The sequence below is a fragment of the Melanostigma gelatinosum genome (assembly GCF_949748355.1).
Source record: "Melanostigma gelatinosum genome assembly, chromosome: 18".
Taxonomy (NCBI): Eukaryota; Metazoa; Chordata; class Actinopteri; order Perciformes; family Zoarcidae; genus Melanostigma; species Melanostigma gelatinosum.
In genome coordinates this window covers 12,818,686-12,840,337 of record NC_136651.1, presented here as the reverse complement: position 1 = coordinate 12,840,337, position 21,652 = coordinate 12,818,686, and the positions used below count along the sequence as shown (strand labels likewise).

Here is a 21,652-nt window from a genome sequence, read left to right as displayed (position 1 = left end):
AAAAGGGACAGTTTACCCCAAAATCAAAAATACATATTATTCCTCTTACCTGTAGTGCCATTTACCATTCTATGTTGTTTTGGTGTGAGTTGCCTAGTTTTAGAGGTATTGGCCGTAGAGATGTCCGCTTTCTCTTGAATATAATGGGATTATTCGACACTCAGTTTATTGTCCTCAAAGCGCCACAAAATATACACTTGAAAAAATCCAAATCTGTCTATCCCTTCAGACAATTAATGTATAAGCCGGTTTATCTACAGATACTGGAAAGTGCACTCACCTACAGAGTTTACAGTCCTTTGGTTTGTGTTTTGATGCAGCTACATGCAGGAATTGATGTTCTCCGAGGTTGTCTTTCACCAATTTTATTTCAGTCTTGGCAGTATGTTTTTGTTTCACACATTCAGAGACGAATATCTTCTGTTTATGCTTGTGGAATTCAGTCGATCTTACCTTGTAGTATTAAACTATTTCTCAGGTCTGTATTGCAATCAATATGTGAATAAAATTCATGTTTCTGCTCTCTTTTTTTCTGCTTTTTTGTTTTTGCATTGAAGGACAGTTTTGCCTCATTTGATGCAAGACACGACACGACGCTTGGAAAAAAAGGTCAAGCTTGTTAATAAAATCAAGCCGTCCAAAAGTGCACCCGAGCACGACGTGCTCCCAGAATAACCTTGAACACCTGCGAAATGTTAAACACATTTTCTGTACGATAAATTACCATCAGTGTTTTTTTAATGAATCGCAGCAATCGGTGATGCAAATGTTTCAATGTTTAAAGATAATGCTCCGTCAATACAAAACTTTGCCGTTTCTCCGATAGAGGCAAGATGAGGCACTCTCTCAAGGCCAAGAGCCTTGATTGAATGTCCTAGAGCAGCCTGCAGTGGCCAAATCGCTTCTTGTATTTACACAGAGGGCTTTTGTGGGGAGAAAAGACGTCGAGGGCAGGGGAGTAGGGAGAGGCGAAGACTGGAGGAGAGCGAAGACGGGGAATGATGGAGGAGTGGAGATTTAGAGGGAGAATAAACAAACTGGATGATTTTCTGTTTATTCTTGTCCTGTTTCTATTGTCACTGACACAACGACAGCATAGCTTGAGAGATGCTGAGTGGGATAAGAGGAAGGAAAAGGGAAATCTAGCCAGAATCCATTTCAATGCACATTGTATTCCCTATTTATTATCAGGATGTGTGAGCAGCGGGACCACCTAACCATGAAATACAAAAAAACAATGGAATCACTATATGCAAACATAATTTTTTTGTTTCTGTGCAGTTCTGTCCCAGTGGCAAACATTGCCTAGTTGACCTTTTTCTACAATTCAGAGCTCTCTCTCCATCCTGCTCTTCTCCTGCCAGTGTCTACTGCTGCAACCTACCGTACTTCCTTTTTCCACCTCTTTCTTTCTCCTGTGCTCAGCTCCCTCTTTCTTACACATTTTCCTTTTGTGTCCCTTCCCCAACTTCATGTTCATCTCTGATGTGTCACCCTTACACTTGACATCTTATTCTCCTGTCTCCTGCCATGGATTTTGACTCCCTTACCCTTTCCTCCTCAACGTTTCTTTTTCTTCCCCTCTAGTTTCTTGTCCATCATCACCTTTTATCCTCTCACTTTGCCCAGCTCTCTCCTCTTGTCTCCACTTTTACTTTGTTCTTTTGTCAAGTCACCCGTCCTCTTCCTTCATCAGCCACCACCATCTCTCCTTTCTTGTCATCTCAACACCCCCGTGTCCTTCTTGTCCTCTTCCTCACCCCGTCTTGTCTCTTCTTCCCTTATGTAACATATCTGTCTCTCCCCCCTCTCTTCTCTCAGAGTGAGGACCTTCCCTAAGGATTCGGCCGTACTGGGCAGGGACACTGTCCGGGCCCTGATGTACTACGCCCTGAAGGTCTGGAGTGACATCGCACCGCTCAACTTCCATGAAGTGGCCGGCAGCGATGCAGACATTCAGATCGACTTCACTAAGGCCGACCACGACGACGGATATCCCTTCGACGGGCCAGGGGGCACGGTGGCGCACGCATTTTTCCCCGGAGAGAGGTTCACAGCTGGGGATACGCACTTCGATGACGACGAGGCCTGGACCTTCAGATCTCCAGGTGATGAAGGTTGCAATCTGCTATATTAAACCAGTGTCTATATGTGTGTGCAAATGTGTAATATCAATTTGATGCCAGCAGCACAGAATTAATTGGACTCATATGAGTTTAAGGGGACTGGGACGATTTCAACATTGTCGTTTTTTTTATTTTTGTCTAACTTTTTCAACTGTTTATCCATGATAGATATTTGAACAATTTCTCCATTATTTCGAAGCTTCTCAATATGACATTCAGATCATTAATACAGCAGCAAACAACTATTTGTATCTGAAGATATAGGCTAGTGTAGTGTTTTGTGTGTAATCAGAGCTTCTCTGTGCTTTGTTTACACAGATACCTGTGTACATGTTAGTTCGTATAAATCTTTATTTATTGTCCCACTAGCTAGCTAATCGCTGGTGCTCTGCACTGCGCTCATAACAGTCACCACTGATCACTGCGCTGAATTTCATATTGACAACCTTTAAGCTAAATGCTTCAAACATTTATCCATTACTTTTAGCTAAATTTCAACTCATTTGCTCGCTTTCCAACTACTTTTCATTCACAATTGAACACGTGTTGTGTGTTACAATTGACAGGTTCATTGGCCACTTGCTGGTTATTGCAAAATTTCTAAAGCTTATTAACCAGAGCCAGGATAATTACTATCTGTTGTATTGTGTTATTATTTGGTCTGTTTTTACTCATCGACACACAGTCTGTCTTTAGCCGATTCCAGTGAAACATATTTATGCAGTGTTTGTGCTTTTGAGCTGTGTGGGCTAATAGATTGCTTTATGCAACGTTGTCCTGAATGATCTGGCCAAATTACTTTCATCAAACTGTTTTGAAAGAGCGCGATTACCCGCTGAAGGAGATCTGCCAGTTTGGAATGAGGACAGAATGACAGCGGCTCTAAATGGAATTCAATCAGCTCTGCCAATCAAAAATAGACGAGCTTATATTGGAAATATCCATTGTTCCTTGACGGCTCTGGAAAAGACAACACGGTGCTTTGGTGCATTGGCTTTAGAAAGTTACCTCCGCACATTCACTCGTTCATACATTCACTCACCCACTGTACCAGATCTGTCTTTTCTGCAGTCATCATTCACTCGCGTCCTCTTTGCACCTCTGCAGAAATGGCTGTGTCCTCGTTATTTGATGAATATTTGTGAATTCTAGACTCATTGCTCTGTGTGCGTAGGGGGGGGGGTGTGTGTGCACTGGTGCAAATGAAATTACTGGTGGCACAGCAGGAGCATTGTTCCAAAATGTGACCTAATCATCACATTCTCTAAACCTTGGCGGTCTTGTCACTCAGCATCTTCCTCATTTCTCCCCGCTGTCCTTTGCTTTTTTTGTTTTTTGTTTTAAAGGAGGGAGGGAGTTGTAAAGCAGGAAAGGGCAGGGGAGCAGTATAAGTTCACTCATCCGGGTGAAATGAGCGGATGGAGTGATCTAGTCTCGCTGAATGCATCGTCAGGCAGAGGCTGTCTCAGTGCGGTCACACGAATGACAACATGAATCATTAACTCTCCTTTTCTCTGACTTGCTTTCTTTAGTCTTCCTTTCATCTGGATGACTGCATTTAAAATGTCCTTCCTCTCTCCTCTGCTCAGTACCTCCATTCATCCCTTCTTTCTGACATATGGATGCACAGCAGAGGAGAGAGAGAAACATGAGAGGAAGAGAGGTAGAAATGATGTGAGAAAATATTTGGGGGAAAAAGTCTCTCACAAGGTTCACAAGTCCAAGACTGAAGGTTTGTACGAGTATGACACAACAATCCAACTCAAGGTCCACTTGCCGGTGAAGATGTCGTTGTATGATGCTCTACTCTAGTACTTTACAAACTAACAAATCGAAACCTTTTTGACCATTAAATTGTTATTTACCGGTAATTACAATGCGGCAAAGGCTTCAAAATGATGTTGTGACACTCTCAAGAAGAAGGTAAGTTCTAAAGACAAGTGTGTGAGCACATGCCAACACGTTTTGTTTGTGGCACATCATAAAGGGATTGGGCTGTGAGCAGAAGCCACAGCACTATAAGTTGGTCCATCAATACGAGGATACAAAAAAAAGAAATAAGGTGCAGCATTGTGGCGCAAAGTTCCACCAGGCTGCGTTATAGGATGTGTGATAAAGGGAAGTATTGTGTCCTGAGGGTGCAATCCTGAGTGAGTTACTTCAGCAACAAGCTGAAATGGATATTGGCAGACGGTTCATGTCATTTTAAAGTGACACGCATAGGCTGGTACGCTAAACAAATAAGCAAGAGGGTTGTTAGAATTTTAGCTTATTGGTTATCTTACAGTAAAGCCCCACAAACATATGTTATTATCACCTGTCACTTATAGGGGACCAGGTGCAGTTAAGAGGAGACACCGTGGGGTTCAGTGAGTGATGGGGAACATGAGGCACAGTGTGTTTTTTTGTGATGTAAGAAGTATGTCAACTCAATGGCAGGAGAAAAAAAGAAATTGACATGCATTTGTGTACCTATATCTGATATTTGTGGGGAGTTGATGGTGGTATTTTGCCTTTCTTTATATAAAATTGCAAATAGTGCCTAAGCAGGGGAAGAGTACTTGTTACTGCCTTGCTGTAAACACCATCATCTGCTAAAAAGTCCCTGCAGCCAAGAAATGAAGGGGTGCCAAACGTTTGTGATATGTTGGGTTCGCCACCATTATTCCTCCTCTGTTTCCAAGTGGATCCTTTTTATCCTTCCAGTAGAAGCAGAATTGCACGACTTTGCAGCTAATACCTATTCCTAAATACACCTCTTTCTCACCTCACCCTGCGACATCCCAAAGAGAGTCATTCTTGGATGAAAGATGAATTCGTGACAAAACCTGACATTGATACCTCAACCGAAGCTGGAAGCAAAACCGAGGCAAATCTGTAAGAAAACAGTAACTTGTGAAGCAGCTGCACTTGCGATATGAGTGATTTTGCTACGCAGACGCAATGGCGGTAGGCCTGTACACTCATATGACTTTCAGTGATATGTGTGTATTATCTTGTGCCATACACTGTGATAAACAGCGCTCCGTTACAGTTCATGCACCAGTACTTTATTTGATATTGCTGTATTCTAGAAGAAGTTGACATCTGTGGGCCATTGGCACAATTGCAGTATTTTGATTTTTATAGATTATTTGTTAATTGGCTAGTTGTAAATTGTGTGTTTCTAATGTGATTGTCACAGTTCTGCCGTGATGCTCTGTTGCACTTTTTCCTCTGCTCTGATCCCCACTTCACTTCACTAAGTCAATTAGTGTGCAGACAGTTACTCGCTTGTCACGGACAATAAGCAGGACACAAAAAGTTCAACTCTGGTCCAAGAAATGAGCTGATATTGTGTGAAACGAAAGGGTTGAGTCGCTTGTCTAATACCACAGATCTGAAAGATGAATTTGAAATAGCTTCATGCTTTTCCTAACTGAATTTGAAGGGTTGAAATGAATGCATGCCTGGTTTCTTATTCACTTAGTCACTTCACTCTAACACAGCTGAGCCAAAATGAATTGTCTATTTAACAAGGGGAATTGGGATCAGACAAGCTAGATGTTCATGGAATGACTTTGTTTTCTTTATTAGTAACAATGTGGTAGCCACAACAACAAATGTTGTTTGAATTTAAAATCTTGTCGAATCTGAAATTGGTTTAACAATTTGTTTATTAATATAGTAACCAAATTCCAATTTGACATATTTTGATTCTGTTTAGTTATTGTCCATAAGAAAGGTCGGTAGAAAGATCCACAGCCCCATGGTGCATTTTGACTTAAATTTTTGATTTTGATTTAAATTCAACCTCAACCGTAAGGTGGAGTTTCGTGTGTGTGTGTGTGTGTGTGTGTGTGTGTGTGTGTGTGTGTGTGTGTGTGTGTGTGTGTGTGTGTGTGTGTGTGTGTGTGTGTGTGTGTGTGTGTGTGTGTGTGTGTCCATCCCATCTGGTGAGTCTTTGATGGGGCCAGGACCCTCCTTTGTTTTCTGCTGTCAGGGCCGTGAGCCATATGTTACAGGACAGCAGCTCAATCTGCTCCAATTAGACCCCCCACCAGGCTACAGCAGTGGCAGGACAAAGCAGAGGATGCTGTAGTGCAGGCTGAGTGTGTGCGTGTGTGTGGGGGGGGGGGGGGGAACAGCTGCATAGATGTAGGTTTGGTTAATGGGAGCAGGGAGGTGAACGAGGGAGCGGTCAGAGGTGTGACCTCATTTGTTTCTCTGCCTCAATCGTTATTCGCAGTTTATAAAACTACTGCGAGACAGTAAATATGTATTTAAGACATTTGTAGTTGCAGATCAATCCAGACAAATTACTAAAACTTAACCTAAAAACTGATTAACAGCAAAGTTATTGCCTTTTAATATTTTAAGGTTCTAATTATAAGTGTATATATATGAATAATACTCTTAAGTGCTAATTTTTAACATTATGTTGATTTTGCCAGCCGTGGATAATACAGGGAGACTGAAGGATAATGGTACCCATTGTGTTTGTCGAATAAAGTGGCCGTCGATGTGGGAGAAATTCTGTGAATCGTCATACCTGGTTGGACGTTGCTATTTTTATGGATGCCTATTTCTTCCATTGTGATGAATCCCCTCAAAACTCTTTAATCAGCCCCAAAAACACAGCCTCAGACCTTCTCTTGTCTTCTGTGGTGTTGGAGTGTTCAGCTCACCTCTGGATTATGATGCTTTGTGAAACCGTTGGGATTGCCTTCTCTCCCACTCTGAGGGTGCCAGACTGCCGCACTGAGGCGTAGGGGGAAAAAAGTTAATGAAACAACTCTTAATTTCTTCAAGTCACACTCTGCCAGCCTCACCTTGCTGCTGTCGCACATCATCCTCCCCCAGCATCACCAACGTGTCTCTAAGTCATAGCTGATGTCAGTATCACTGCTTCTACGTGTCATTCTGCCTTTGAGGCGACAGACGTTTGGTCCCGCCCGGCTCAGCTCTGCTCCCACGAAGCTATCGGATTCATAAATTGTTGCTCTTAGCAACTTTTTTCAAAAGCACGCTCATCCCTTGAGAAGATGTAGACTTGTTAGGTCAGCCCAGGGGCTAAAAAGTGAATGTCGGTGCTGCAGCAGATTGCAGAGCTATGTAATCGTCTTCAGAAAAATGAACCTTATCAGACAAATCCGTAGCTGAGTAATTGCCTTTGCTAATTCCCTTTCCCCATCTCCCGGTGCATTGTTCTCTGCAGGACCCTAAATCCAGGTCTGCCAAGGCCATCTCCTAATGTGTACGATGATGCTGAATAGTGGAATAGTGGAATTAAGCACCACATTAAGCACCACATTTAGCGGACCAGTTCACCCCTGCTGTGTGATTGATGGCTCTGCCGTCCATTCGGAGTCGTGAGAGGGCGGAGTCTCGGTGAGACAAATAAGTGGAGGTCTGAAAGTGTTTTATTTTTGCTTTGATAGGCAGCAGATTGCTTCTGTTAATTAGCAGTCTGCCAGCAATCTGCTTCTGCAAACTGATTACCCTGACTAAAACAAAAGTGTCATTAAGCAGGTGAATTTTTCATGACGTTATTTTTTTCCTCTCTGCGTGCTACTGGTGTGATCACGCATTCTTGTGTGTAGCTCATGTCTTCTGCGAAAAAGACAATGTACCAGTGACGGCTGGCCAATAGAGGGCGCTAGGGCTCCGCCCCCCCCCCCCCCACCACCTTTGAGCCACAAATTTATAATAATAATAAATGATCAATATTTGTGTTTTTGAATATGGAATGGACCCAGTAATATGTGTAAAATATGATATCTGCGCAAAATATGTGCTTTTCCTGCACGTCCTCTCCGCCTGTCTGCATGTCTCAGCAGCGGTGGGGTGCTGGAAAAATCGCCCACAGGAGGCGGGTCTGTGAAGCAGTTTGGCCAATTGCTGATTAAAGATATGAACGTATGACATACAATTTAGACCACGGGTCTTCAACGTTTTTCAGGCCAAGGACCCCCAAACTGACAGAGAGATGGAGCAGGGACCCCCGACTATATATATTGTATAAAATTGTGTTTTATATTAAACTGGGCCTCGTGCCATGTATAAACATACCTCTTTATTGTGCATTCAATACTAATATGTTATAATAATATGTTATAATAATGCTATTCTAATAATACACAGGTTCATATATTCATGTTTTTATTTGAAACATGTGCACGGTACAGTGAGTGGTCGTGCCACTGCCATTTATAAACACACCTTGTCAGCTGATACCAATATCAACATTGTCTGTCAATTGCATGATAATCATGCATACAAGCTATTCAAATTGACATTTTTATTTTAAACATAAATCTGGAAACGAAAATAAGTGATGGCCTATTGGTGCCACTGCCATGCATAAACATACCTGTTATCTTTCATACAATACTGAACTATTCAAATAATGGACACATTCATGTTTAGAGAAAAACGTTGTTTTTTTTAATTGTCTAATGAACCAAATATTTCGCGGACCCCCTGTTGAAGACCTCTGATTTAGACAATCAGCGTCATTTGACAGTTTAATGGTACTATATTATCATTCATTTAAACTTCTCCTCAGATAATATGACCTACATAAAGATATTACAACCCCAGTCACGTTTTTCCCCAAGTGTGCATTAGACCGTGTTCACTTTGAATCTTAAATCTTACACCATTACGATAAGATAAGATGCGATAATCCTTTATTAGTCCCACACGGAAATGTGCAACGGTGTAGCAATCAAGCCTGTGTTACAAAATAAAGTGCAAGTGACCGACAATGTGCAGGATATCTGTTTTTTGTTTTAGGTGTGTAAATATTTAAAAGCATCTGTGTGAATTCTGCAAGGGATAATTAAGGTTATAGGACTATGGACATGTTGGTAAAAGAAGAAAACAAATGTCACTCTCGCTTGTTTGGTGGTAGAGGTGGATGGGGGAAGTTGTCTAGGACAGTGGAGCTATTCAGCTCGTTAAAGAACAAGGACTAAGGCAGAGTCACTGATGTGGGGAGAGTGGTAAAGAATGTAGACTCTCTAGGCTACATCATGTTGTTACGTGTTACTTATATAAAGCATAACAGGAAGTGTAATTTAAAGTTTTGTCTTCAAACCCACCCTTTGTAATATATTACATATTGCCCTTGCCTGGGTTTCACACCACCACATGTCCAGACTGCTGCTGGCTGAAACAGAGCAGATGATAACAAAGTATTGTAGTATAACACAGAATAGAAAACTGAAGAAAAGAAGTAGCAACAGGATCAGATTTCAAAGAGCATAAACAAACCACAAAGTTAGAACAGGTACGTACGAGAGGAGGGCAGAGTTGAACAGTACTGGAGCCTTAAAGTACCATACTTATTTCTGAGTTACCTTTCCTCCAAAATGAAGTATATAGCCATTAGGTTGCTTGTTGTCACCATTGTTAAAGTTGAACTGTGCCGGTGGAAAGACTTGCAGTGTCGGCGAGTCTACACAATATAAGACTGAGCTGTGTTCATGTACCTCCAGTGGATAAACATGTAAACACTGTTAGTGCTCACTGAGCATGTGCCCTGTGAAGATGTGTGCTTATTAAACACTGAATTGTTTATTCCATTACTATTCGTTCAGATAAGTAACAGATCATTTGTAGCTATTGTCTCTCTGAGTTTTCATGAACCTGAAAGAACACTTCTTTTTTCTTTTTTTTTAACTGAGACATAATAATGTCAAATGACACAATTGCAAAACCAATATGCATTTTTACACCAGCAAAGATGCTGTAATCATAAGCCACCACATTACAAGGATTCCCATCCAATGTACAGGCTAACCTTTGAGCTTGATGGTTCTTGTCCTTGTTAATGTTTGAGCAAAGTGGAGGCCAGAGACTATTTACATCATACCACATCACAATAAATGGAGCACTTGACTGCACTGTATTCATTGCACAACAAATGATCCTCACTTGGACTGGAGCCCCAGAGGGTCTGTTTACACCATCGTACTGTTTTAGATCTGACACAATACACATGTAGCAGTACAGAGCTGTGAGATATCTACAACATAAAAGTACCATAAATGTTTGAGAGCCTGGAAAGAAGACGTCGAAGCTCGTAACACAGAGGGAAATGATCCCCGTACATGTTGAAAAGTAGCTCAGTATATCATCGTCGACTCAATTTTGAAAGAGAGGAAGAAGAACGAGGCAACCACAACATAAACTGATTAATTATGTGTCACACAAGGTTGCTCCAGGCCTATTATTTACTTTGCATATTGCCAATTTCTCAGCAACTGTCTTGCATACTGACTAATAAACATTGTCTTTGTCATCTTAATAGGGTGTTGGACAGAGGACTGAGTGGCAAAATGTATTTACCACAGCTGATGCTGTCACTGAAAGCCTTGACTAGTTTCAATACCTATAGTACAATGCATAGTTATAACAATAAACAGAAATACCACATTAAATAATACTGCTCTATACGTAGTTATAAATACATTGCAATGCAGTTGGAAGAAATTTCATTGCACAAAAAAAGAGTGAAAGGGGCTGCAACAACATCAAATACTGTAATCTACGCAGAACCACCAACTCTAGCCTTCCATTGTTTGTGAGGAAAACTCACAAAACGACTTGACTTGATATAAAACTATATTTATCAAAAGAAATGAAAGATCCCTTGCGCAAATCAAGTCAAAAAGGTAGCGTACAGCTTGAGAGTGAAATGCAATTTAGTATTTTCAAACTCATTGATTGTAGTCCTGTTTACCATTTTGGGGGATATCAGATGTATCGATGAGGAGCACTGCTCAGGGGAAGAAGCTGTTTTGGCTCCAATTACCCCGAGTTGCGTCCTGGAAGGGAGAGATTGGACGCTGTGCGCGGAAGAAGTTGGTAATGATGCTGAATGCAAGCTTCTTGGGCCTGGAGTGGCAGATATTTTGGAGAATGAGGACGTTGTTGGCAATGATCTCTGGTTACTCAATTATTTGTGTGATCTGGTCTCATCCAGTGAGAGAAATGTAAGTAATAATTACATTTTGAAAGGATTGACACTTAAGTTTAATATGTTATCCCACAGCTTGTGTTGCTACAATGACTTCCTGTTTACAGGGATGAGTGCTTTTGATTGGACGGTGCTGGTGTTTTCTGAGACGATTTATATATTACTGAAATCCTAACTACTTAAGACATTTCTAAAGTTGTAATTGTGCAACGTGATAGAATTTGGAACGTTTGAATGTTTGAAACTAGCTTAGTGCCTAAGTATTGAATTTGATCTTGCAAATAGCTGGAGCAATCCAAGAGAGCTTAGAGGTCTAGTAAATGAATTCCCATTATCATCAGCATCATGCAATGAGGGCACTTGGGTTGATAAAAACCTGCTTAATGGCTCACTGGTTAATCCAGTGGAACAAAGATTGAACCCCATAAACCCCATAAAAGAATGAAATAGTCCGTAGAGTTACACAAAAGTTCTCTCTGTCTATCTCTCTGCCTTCCTAAATGAATCTGGTTCATCCATCCAATTCTCTCTGCTCCTACTATGTCCACAGGCATTACCATCATTGTGTCAGCCTCCCATGGACCGTGCATATGATGACATGGTACATACTCTGTTCTGAGGCCCTGTTCTCTCGCTCACATTTCTTTTGTCCACCTTTCCTCTCTGCACCATGTGTTCCTGTAGATTAGAGTTGGCATTTGCCTCCTGAATACCCCAGCTGGGTACTGTAAGCATGAGTGCACGTCCCAAGCCGAGGCCAACCTTAGGTTAACTGAATGCAGACTTCAGCTTAGCCACCAAGGAACTCTAAGCTAGCTTGGCTTGACACGCTAGCTCTCCATATTTTTGCAAATCTAAATCTCCAAGCCCAGGTTTTGTCCTGCTTGGCAAAGTCAGACAAAGAGTTTGGGAGGCTCTTTCTCATCTTTTTCTTGCTGAACATAGAGGGAAGCATCCTTTATTAGCCCGCGGCCTCTTCAAGGTATCTCTCCACACTCAGGTTTTTTGATTGCCAGCCGAGGGACTCGGGCAGTTTTACCATAGTTATCTCACTACACCACATGCCGAACAGCACTCAAAGCCTCCTGAGCTGTCTGTCATGCCTCTTAATTTGCACCATAAGCAGATGAGCTGAAAAAAAGTATGAAATACCTGAACAGGGCTTTGACTGGGTCAATTTAGGACACAGAGTAAGTTGGTCACATTGGTGAGTGTCGCCACTGGGTCTTTCCAATGCCATGTACTAAAAATCGTTCATGCCCTGTTCAAACATCAAACTCAAAGTATAGTCAACATGTTTGACCATTTGAACATTCATCTTGGTCACGGATAAAAAAAGCCGTTTCACAGTCGTGTGTGTGAACTAGTTATGTACACATAGCTGTAAGCCATAAGAGTCTGATGGTTATCACATTACGAAAAAGCTTTACAAAGAACCATCTTATGTGTCTAAATTAGTGGTAGGGCCACAGTTGTTACTCTGTAGTAACCCAACTGTAACTAACTCGTTACAATAGTACTTTCTGTTCACCCCCTTACACAGTGCATGGTATAGATTGATAGGCCTGCATATAATCTATACTGGTCAGTGGAGAATTGTTAGGAAGTCAGATTGAGCATTTACCACCCATTTTGACCCAGTGAGTAAGTATTTTAAAAGAAAGGTCAGATTTACTGTGATGTCTTATTTTTTATTTAATGATCCCTCTCTCTCTCGCTCACTGTCTCCTTTCAGACTCTCATGGGATGGATCTGTTTGCGGTTGCCGTCCACGAGTTTGGTCACGCCATCGGCCTGGTCCACACCTCAGCCATAGAGTCCATCATGAGGCCGTACTACCAGGGTCCTGTCGGCGACCCGCTGAAATACGACCTGCCCTACGAAGACAAGGTCCGCGTCTGGCAGCTCTACGGTACGAGGGAACATGTGTTCACCTCAGAATATGTGTGTTGTGTGTGTGAAAGAGATAAAAACGGGTGATATTAAATTAGTTGCATTTCTATTGCCAATTCTAAATTTAGCTGAAAAACGTTTTCAATCACTGTTTAGATAATTGTGTCGTTATGAACAGGATATCTATGCTACACCACATACTGGCTAAATGAGCTGTTCATTTGAGTCTTGAAAGACGTTTCTGCCTCTTCTAGATTTCTCACCAGTGCTGTGAAGTCTCAGAGTGTGTGAAACAAGAACATTGTGGGAGACATACACCATTGTTTGCACAGAATCTTCCTCTTCTTCACTGCCCATATCTCAAGGGCCTCTGCTGTAATTATGTATGTTTCCCGCAGTAGTGCTGGAAACAGCCCTTTGCTGGCGACAGCTCAGCAGACTGAAGATACAGAGAGGCATTCTCTTGCGGGAAGCAGCAATTGATGAGTTCTGGAGAGGAAGGTTATTGATTTAATGAAAACACGGAGGGTGTAATTGTACCTCGTTATGGCATGAGACCTTATCGCGCCATTCACTCTAGGATGGAGAGGAAACGGCCGTGTGAGCAAAGAGAATGTTGAACATGAAGAGCGAACAAATAAATAAAGCAAACAAGAAAGAGGGGAGAATTAGACACATTGTGTGCAATGTTATAATATGGTACAACATCGGAAAATAGGAGCATTGCAAAAGAACAGGAGTAGAGCAAATAACCAAGAATCATAAGAGCGTTGCTTTATATCCATTTGAGTTGACATTTGGCACCTTCCTAGGTGTCAGAGACTCAGTGTCCCACACAAACCGACCAGCCAACCCCTCCCAGACGGCTGAACCTCCCGTCCTGCTGGACCTTCCTGAGAACAGATCCACCTTCCTGTAAGTAGAAGATGTAAAGTTACTTGGAATCGTTCACATGCAACACAATCTCGTGTTCTAGTGCGATACTGGATTAAAAGATCCACTCGGGCCTCTTCAATGATTCGTCAGCATCTACTGTATCTCATAGGATCTTACTGTTGTGTCTCGACCGAATGCAGTGATCTTGCGTCACAATAGTCGCGGTGTTGTTTTCTGAAAAGCTTTCCAGCCTTCACTCGCTCTGTTGATCCCATTCAACATGCCACGGCCTGTGCTGCAGTGGCCAGATGAGTGCAGCAGAGAGGATAGAAAACGAGACGGCACGGTCCAATTTTGGCACGGAAAGTGATGCTTGCGTCACAGTCGACTCAGGACACATCTGATTGGAACTAGAAGTGCTGCTCTTCGATATATCTTATGGCTTCAGTCGGCAAAGTTGGAAATGCTCACAAACCTCTTCATATAACTGTTTTTTTTTTCATATTCACTATGTTTTAATTTGATATAGATTCCTGAACTAGGGATGTTTACATCCATATACTTCCATATGAACATTATACTCCGAATAGGCCTCACACAGGTGGTATTTAATGCAGTGTAACTGGATTGGATCTCATTATAGAGATTATTATAGAGGTTCCCTGTACATCAGCGTAATTATAATGTGATCGTTTTCTAATTTTGTAATTTTTTCTTCACTTCCACTGAGAAATATTGTGATGAATCCATGCAGGAATACTCAACGTTTATTGTAAAATAGAGGTTGTTGGTGCTTTAGAGGAAGTCATGAGGTGCCAACAAAGAAAATTAGCAAAGAGGCAGAGAGTGAGTTTGGGAGCCTGCCCGTCTAATTAAGTAATTCCCTAAAGCAAGTTGGGCCGCTATCAGCCTGTAGTTTTTCCGATTATCAAGGATAATTTGGCTTAATTTGTCCATTTATGTATTTTGAGTGTACATACACACACTCACACCCCCCAAACCACCAAGCACTAACCCTTAAAGTAGCCCCCGAGAGGTTCAACGAAAGACAAAACACAACCTCGCATTCACAAGGTTGGTGCAATTCAAATTATTTTCAAAGAACACGTGCATGCATACACACACTACAGTAAACGGCAAGGCAGCACTAAGAAGAAGGGATAAGCTAAACAGGCAGCGGTGCAATATTTAACCTTCATCTTTTTCTCCCTGCCACTGCCTTCATTCATCATTTTTCACTGACTCCATCAGGTCATGAGGCGTGAAAAGATGGATTAGGCCTGACAAGGGCTCCAATGCTGACCACTAGGTAGTGGTGTCGTGTTAATAGAGCTTTGAATAGAGACCTTTGTTGGCAATATAAGGCCTGGCGGGCTCCCACTCCCAGCCCTGTGGTGCGAATGGCTTCATCATTGGTATGCCAGCCACGTCAGTGCTTTAAATCACTTAAAAACCTTGAGGGATCTCAACGTGTCAGCCGTATCGTTTAGCCTGCTTTCACTGGTTGATGGGTAGGCACAATTTAGATGCATAAAAAGATCTTTAAAAATACATACACATTCATCAGAGCACATAAACATTATTGACTGTGGTGTTCAAAGATTTAATGTGTCCAGCTTTACAGAAGTGGTTCTTTCCCCCCCCCCCTTTTCGCATTCTTCATTCCTACTTTCTTCACATCTCTCTCAGGCTGGCTCGAGATGCTCCAGACAGATGCACCAGTCACTTTGATGCAGTGGCCCAGATACGAGGGGAGGCCTTCTTTTTCAAAGGTACCGAGTTACAAAGGGAGAAAGACGGACGCAAAAGACACGGAGCTGCTTGGGAAAAAATAGAAATTAGCTAAATGAGCTGAAATAGAGGAAATTAAAAAAAGAGCGAAAAGGAGAGAGGAGGAGAGAGCGTGGTAGATGCAGACGGCCAACTGAGCCAGTTGAGCCCTGCCGAGAGACTGCAGTCCAAAGATTACATCAGTCTTTCAAGCTTGCCCTCTGGAGGAATGACCCCGAGCCTCCCACTGACAACAGAAACAAGAAACACACTCGCACACCTTCACCACCAGAAGTGTTAGCAAAGTCTGCAGAACTTTAACTGACAGTTGTTAAACTTTTTTTGAAACTTTTTCATTTGTTTTTACATGAGATGACATTAACAGTTTGTTGATTCATCATTACAATCATTTTGCCTTTTTTTAATAGTTTTTTTTCCAGACGTCTGAATTGATGCCTGTTATATTTTGGTTATTGTCTGAAGCGCAGTATTATGTTTTTTTGAAAGAAGAGTTCCCTCTTTTTCAGTTTGCCTTGGAGCTATTCTGAATTGTCAACACATGGGTAAACTGCAGAGGAAAGGAAACGACGAATGCATATTGATTACTATTGATAATAAATGACAAACAACAAATAATAAGGGCCACCACAGCCAATATTATTTGTCAGCATCCTAAACTGTTTTGTTCCTCGTAGGAAAGTACTTCTGGCGACTGACGAGAGAGAAGCACCTGGTGTCTCTGCGTCCCGCTCAGATCCATCGCTTCTGGAGGGGCCTCCCAACCAATCTGGACAGTGTGGATGCTGTATATGAGAGGCCTGGGGACCACAAAATAGTCTTCTTCAAAGGTACAGTACCAAAAACAAGATCAGATCTTGGAATGAGTCTTGAAATGTACTGACAGTTCCATAGGTCAATAGTGTCAGTGAGCATCTGTAATCACCGGCTTTAATTGTATTCTTTCTTCTCTTTGTCGAAACGTACCGGTATGTGTGAATCTTTTTTTATTTCATGAGTGTACATGAACATATCTTTCAGGTCTCATCCTTTCAAATGTATCATCTCAAGTGCATTCACTGTCTGCTGTGTGTGATGTGTTAAACTATAGATTGTTAGGTTGATTTTCTGCCCCCCCTTCAGGTCTAAAGTACTGGGTATTTAAAGACAATAACGTGGAGGAGGGCTACCCTCGCCCAATCAGTGACTTCGGCCTGCCCCTGGAAGCAGTGGATGCGGCCTTTGTTTGGTTACACAACGAGAAAACCTACTTCTTCAAGGACAGCCACTACTGGCGCTACGACGACCACCTGAGACGAATGGACCAGGGCTACCCTAAAGACAGCACGCTCTGGAAGGGGCTGCCGCCACAACTGGACGACGCCATGCGGTGGTCTGATGGTGAGTAACCTTAATTAAAGACTTCTTACGTCAGTTACAATTTATCATCATCCAGTTATGCTTGGTTTCAAAAATAAGATGATTTTGCTATCTGCTTTGTTTTTATTTCATCAAGAACCTTCCTTTAGTTCCTCCAACTGAAGGTCCAGGTACTCCCTGGCATTTTAGAAGATTTAGTCCCTCAAGAGTGGCCTGGTTCTGCCTCCTCATAACAGGTCATGCACAGGACTTAATTAAAGAAAGCCAGTCATTGACTTTTATGTCCTTTTGTGCACTTCAACCTGTCACATAGAGTAAAACCAGTCACTCTGCAAAGAAATGTAATTTCACCCCTTGTCCACAAGATCCATGATCTCATTATTTGCCACGAACCAAAGTTTAAGACTAAAGGTATGAATTGAGGTACGCTTTGCTCGGGGGCTTAAGGCGACAGTATGCTTCAAGTGAAGTGCTTGTCAGATTGTCTAACGGTGTCTGAACCGCCCCATTACGGCTATGCTTTAGACGTGGTTGGATGACATGTTGCGTTACCTAAAGTTTGATCAATATCCCAACCTCTTTTACCTCTACGTACAATCTACGGTGCTCTCTCCTGTGTTGGAAGTAAAGTAAGTAAACGAAAATTAGATTTATAAGAACACCTTTCTTGAGCAAATATCGCAAAGTGCTTTACAATCAAATACAATTCAGAGTATGAAGTATCAAGTATGATATTGTATCATAACACAGTAGAATACCACAAAAGCAGATGTCATTCATTGTCTTTCTCTGTGTTAATAAATAACGGAGAACAAATGCCGGCTTTCCTAAAGAACTGTTGCTACTTTTTTAATATTCCACAGAATATATGATCAAAACCGTATCCCCGAAAGCAATCTATCACACAGTCAAAAGGTATGTCAAATGAAGCCAGTGACATATTTTGACCTCTTCTGTCTTTATTAAAAATTGATTATATAGGTATACTGATTGATTACATTTAACGTATAAATGATGAATCCCCACTGTCTGTTTCTTCCAGCGATAACTGATTACATTTTTTCAGAGAGCAATAGAGTTGTTACACTCCACCAGAGCGTCGGACCACTGGTAGCTCTGGTATGTGCTGGTGCCAAAGGCAAGACTGTGCAATATCCTTCTTCAGGGAAATCCTCAAAGACGAATGAATCACGAGAGATATATGAGACAAGGATCGAACAATTATGCAAGTTAGCAAACATGCAGCCTGAAGTCTTGGATGAAGTTTTACAATCAGATTCCAATTGTGAGATAACTTTCCAGGAGCAGTAAAACGCTGAAATAGTTGGAATCACTTGAATGCGTCTTTTGAGCCATGCTAACAGTACGGATGAACGTTCATGGTCTCCTGAGGGTGAATCCTACTGACTTAGTGACCCCTTAACTTTTCATCTGGCACCACTATGAGGTGGACATGTGTGATTTTGTGTGATACACACACTCAAGACCCCACAGAGTGGCTAGCATTGCATAGCAGTGGTGCCATAGTCATTAAATTGCATAACATTGATGTTTGTGTGGAATACAGGGTTCAACACCTTGTACTAATTTGAATAAAGAATAATCTTACCACATCTTCAAAGTGGTTTGAACTCATATTGAATGTATTTATTCATTTAATTAAAATGCTATCTCTCATAGGTATTGTGTGTTATTTTGACGTAGCGCACAAGGTCTTTGTTCGCCGACTCTCTGCTTCACATTCACAGAGTGGAACATGTTCAGACCTTGGAGCTCGCCCACTGTAATCACACTGATCAACTCCACTGTCGAGGTCATAACACCGGCTTCCATCAAAGCACCACAGTAATCATGTGTGCAATATTTGTGAGAAAACGTTGTGCGTCATTTAGTTTTTTCCTGTTAGGCTTGTGTGTGTGTGTGTGTGTGTGTGTGTGTGTGTGTGTGTGTGTGTGTGTGTGTGTGTGTGTGTGTATTAGGCTCTGAATGATGCAAGGGCATTTTTTTTAATTCAACAAAATACCCTCAAAAAGCAGCCACAGAGTCCTTTGAGGCCAGTCTCAGTGGGAGCTCGGATGTCCTTAATCCCCCCTGCAGTATATACAAGAAAGCTCCTTCGCTGTTAGGTGTTTAGTGTTCTGTCTTCGGTCTTGCTCCAAGCTCTTTGATGAGATGAGGCCAATCGCACAGTCCCGACTCTTCACCCCCGGCCATTATCACCACAGAGCCTGGAAGGGGTAAACTTGGAAACCTACACGCACAAACGCACATAGACAGACCACGGGGCATTGGAACTGGAGCCACATCAAAGCCTGCGCTCTGTTTGTTTCACCAGCGCAGGATGAATCGAGAGAAAAGGCAGGGAAGAAAAGATATGACTGCAAGAAGGAGAGAGGCGATATGGTGACACCTCGTTATGAAAATAGTAATGGTGATAATAACCATAGCTGCTGGCATCAGTATGGCAAATCTGTATGGTAGTAATTTTAGTAGTGTCTCATTGGTAAAGTCAAAGTTACAACCTCTCTTCCCATTATGTCAGGAAGTAATTCCTGTAATGATTTTGGAATCACAAATTCAAATCGGAGGCTACTTTGTGTTGATAAGCTACGTGTTACACACAACACACTAGTCCCGGTTGGAAACTAATAATAGAATAGCAACAATATGAAAACAAGATATTAAATAACATATTTCTAATTATTATATGAAAATTAATTATCGTAAAGCTGCTCGTCCTTTGTTAGAAGTGAAACTCTGTATTTGTGACTCATTTTAGTGATTTGAATCTTGAATGAGTTTGGTGTGTGATCTTGTCAGGCGATGTGTTGACAAGAAAATGATACAATACCACCTGCCTTATTCTTTATTGCTGATGTTTCAGGAATGAATGAATAGAGCTGTCCTTTTTGTACAATTGTGAAAATGACTAAGGAGTCCAATGCAAAAGGATGAGCCCCCATTGATTTCAGCCATTGATTTATCTTCAGTGAAAGAATCTGAAGTAAAACTGTATTCTTAAGCTGATTCAGGTGTTATTCGCCAGTGGTGGGTGAGATTTAAAATGTGTTTCACCACTTTGTACAGCTAGGACTTTTAGTCTTCGGGGAAGAGAAAAAAGAGTTTTGGCAAAATGGCATTCAGCCCTATGGGATTGGACCTCCAATAGTAGTGATAGATGGATAAGGAGAGTGACTTTGTGGGTGTGATTACTCTTGTGCTCATGCCTTTGTGAGGATAAAGATCAGCTCTGGACTTCGTGGATGAGGACATTTTTGGAAAGTGAGGATATAATAAATCCTCATTGCAAAGGACCTCAGAGCTATTTTGGGACTTGTTTTATGGTTAAGGTAGGACTGAGGGAAGTGAGTCCTCAGAAGGTTAGAGGAATGATGAGTTTGTCCGTGCAATGTAGAGCATACTTTATTTTTATTCCAACAGGCTGCAGCCTATAGGTTGAATACACAGTATCTCATGATTATGCACAGTGAATGGACTCTACTAGGTTCCGTGGGTTAAATGGGTGAAAACCCTTTATAGAGAAGTGTCTAAACCAACCCAACCACTGTTTTACCTTACTTTGAACATTTTAGGTATTTCTATTATTCCTCATAGCCATTATAAACAAAAAGACAACATTGCCATCACAACAAATGAAGGTTTCCTTCACTTATTTTACATAGATTTTGTTAGACAAGCATTTAAACCCAAAGAACATTTACTCCACAGTTAATGGTGAACTCCCAAGGCCATTAACGACAAGGGAACATTCTTCACTTCCCTCAAGCTCCTTCACTTGTTTATCTCAGGCCTCGTATTCATTTAATCATGGACAAGCCATGATAGTATCATCTGTTTACTTCTCTCCTCTTGTTTGTCTTTGTCAACAGCCTTGTGGGAAGTGGTGCCCTTCCTGATAACAAATTGTTTCTTAGAGTTCAGGCAACTGAATTTGTTGGTGAACCAAATTCAAAATGGGTTTTTTTTTTGGTCCCATTGTACAAACAATCCATACAGTCAGGTTGTTATACTCAAATCAGATATTATATTTGACATGGCACTATAGCAATAGGAGCGTGTGGCAAAAATATTGCCATCTTTTTTATGAACCCATTTTTCATAATGTCACACGACACATTTTGGAGCCAGCGAGAGTAAATGCACAATAAACGTACATGCACAATAAACTTCTGATAACCAATTCTACTAAACAGCAAAACAAAATACACCTTCTCACTCAATTTTAAGGGGTGTTTATGCATGCTTTGGTGGTGTTCATATATCCAGTTTCTTTTAACGTGGTTGCTCGAGCGTGCAGCTATCTCACCAGCAAAGTCTTTGCTTACAGCACTCAAGTATATATACAGGAAGCATCTGCCACCTTAATTCAATTTGGTTCACTCCCAAGTTGGATCACCACCATTCCACAATGCCTAACTGCAACCAAATAATAAAAGCTTGTGACAACACATGGTGAGTGGTAACAATGATGTGTGCCAGCTTAGCCATTGTTTTCATATGGAGATAATGGAGCCTACGGTACCATCTGCTCAGCAAGCACATCAACTGCTTGTCAGGTTGTTTTTCTTCAATACCCTAAGATCTCCATTTTATTTTCTTTATTTCATTTTATGTAAGAATGAAT

General features: G+C 41.5%; 1 protein-coding gene across 1 annotated transcript in view; it reads left to right on the top strand.

The window, feature by feature from the left end:
- LOC306791988 (matrix metalloproteinase-17-like) overlaps nt 1-21,652 on the top strand; it is a 68,059-nt gene that overhangs the window by 43,464 nt on the left and 2,943 nt on the right. The window contains exons 4-9 of the mRNA XM_079288952.1: nt 1,822-2,108; nt 12,827-13,003; nt 13,797-13,899; nt 15,550-15,632; nt 16,326-16,478; nt 16,771-17,028. Of these exons, the coding sequence (XP_079145078.1) occupies nt 1,822-2,108; nt 12,827-13,003; nt 13,797-13,899; nt 15,550-15,632; nt 16,326-16,478; nt 16,771-17,028 (1,061 nt within the window). The remainder of the gene's footprint in view (nt 1-1,821; nt 2,109-12,826; nt 13,004-13,796; nt 13,900-15,549; nt 15,633-16,325; nt 16,479-16,770; nt 17,029-21,652) is intronic.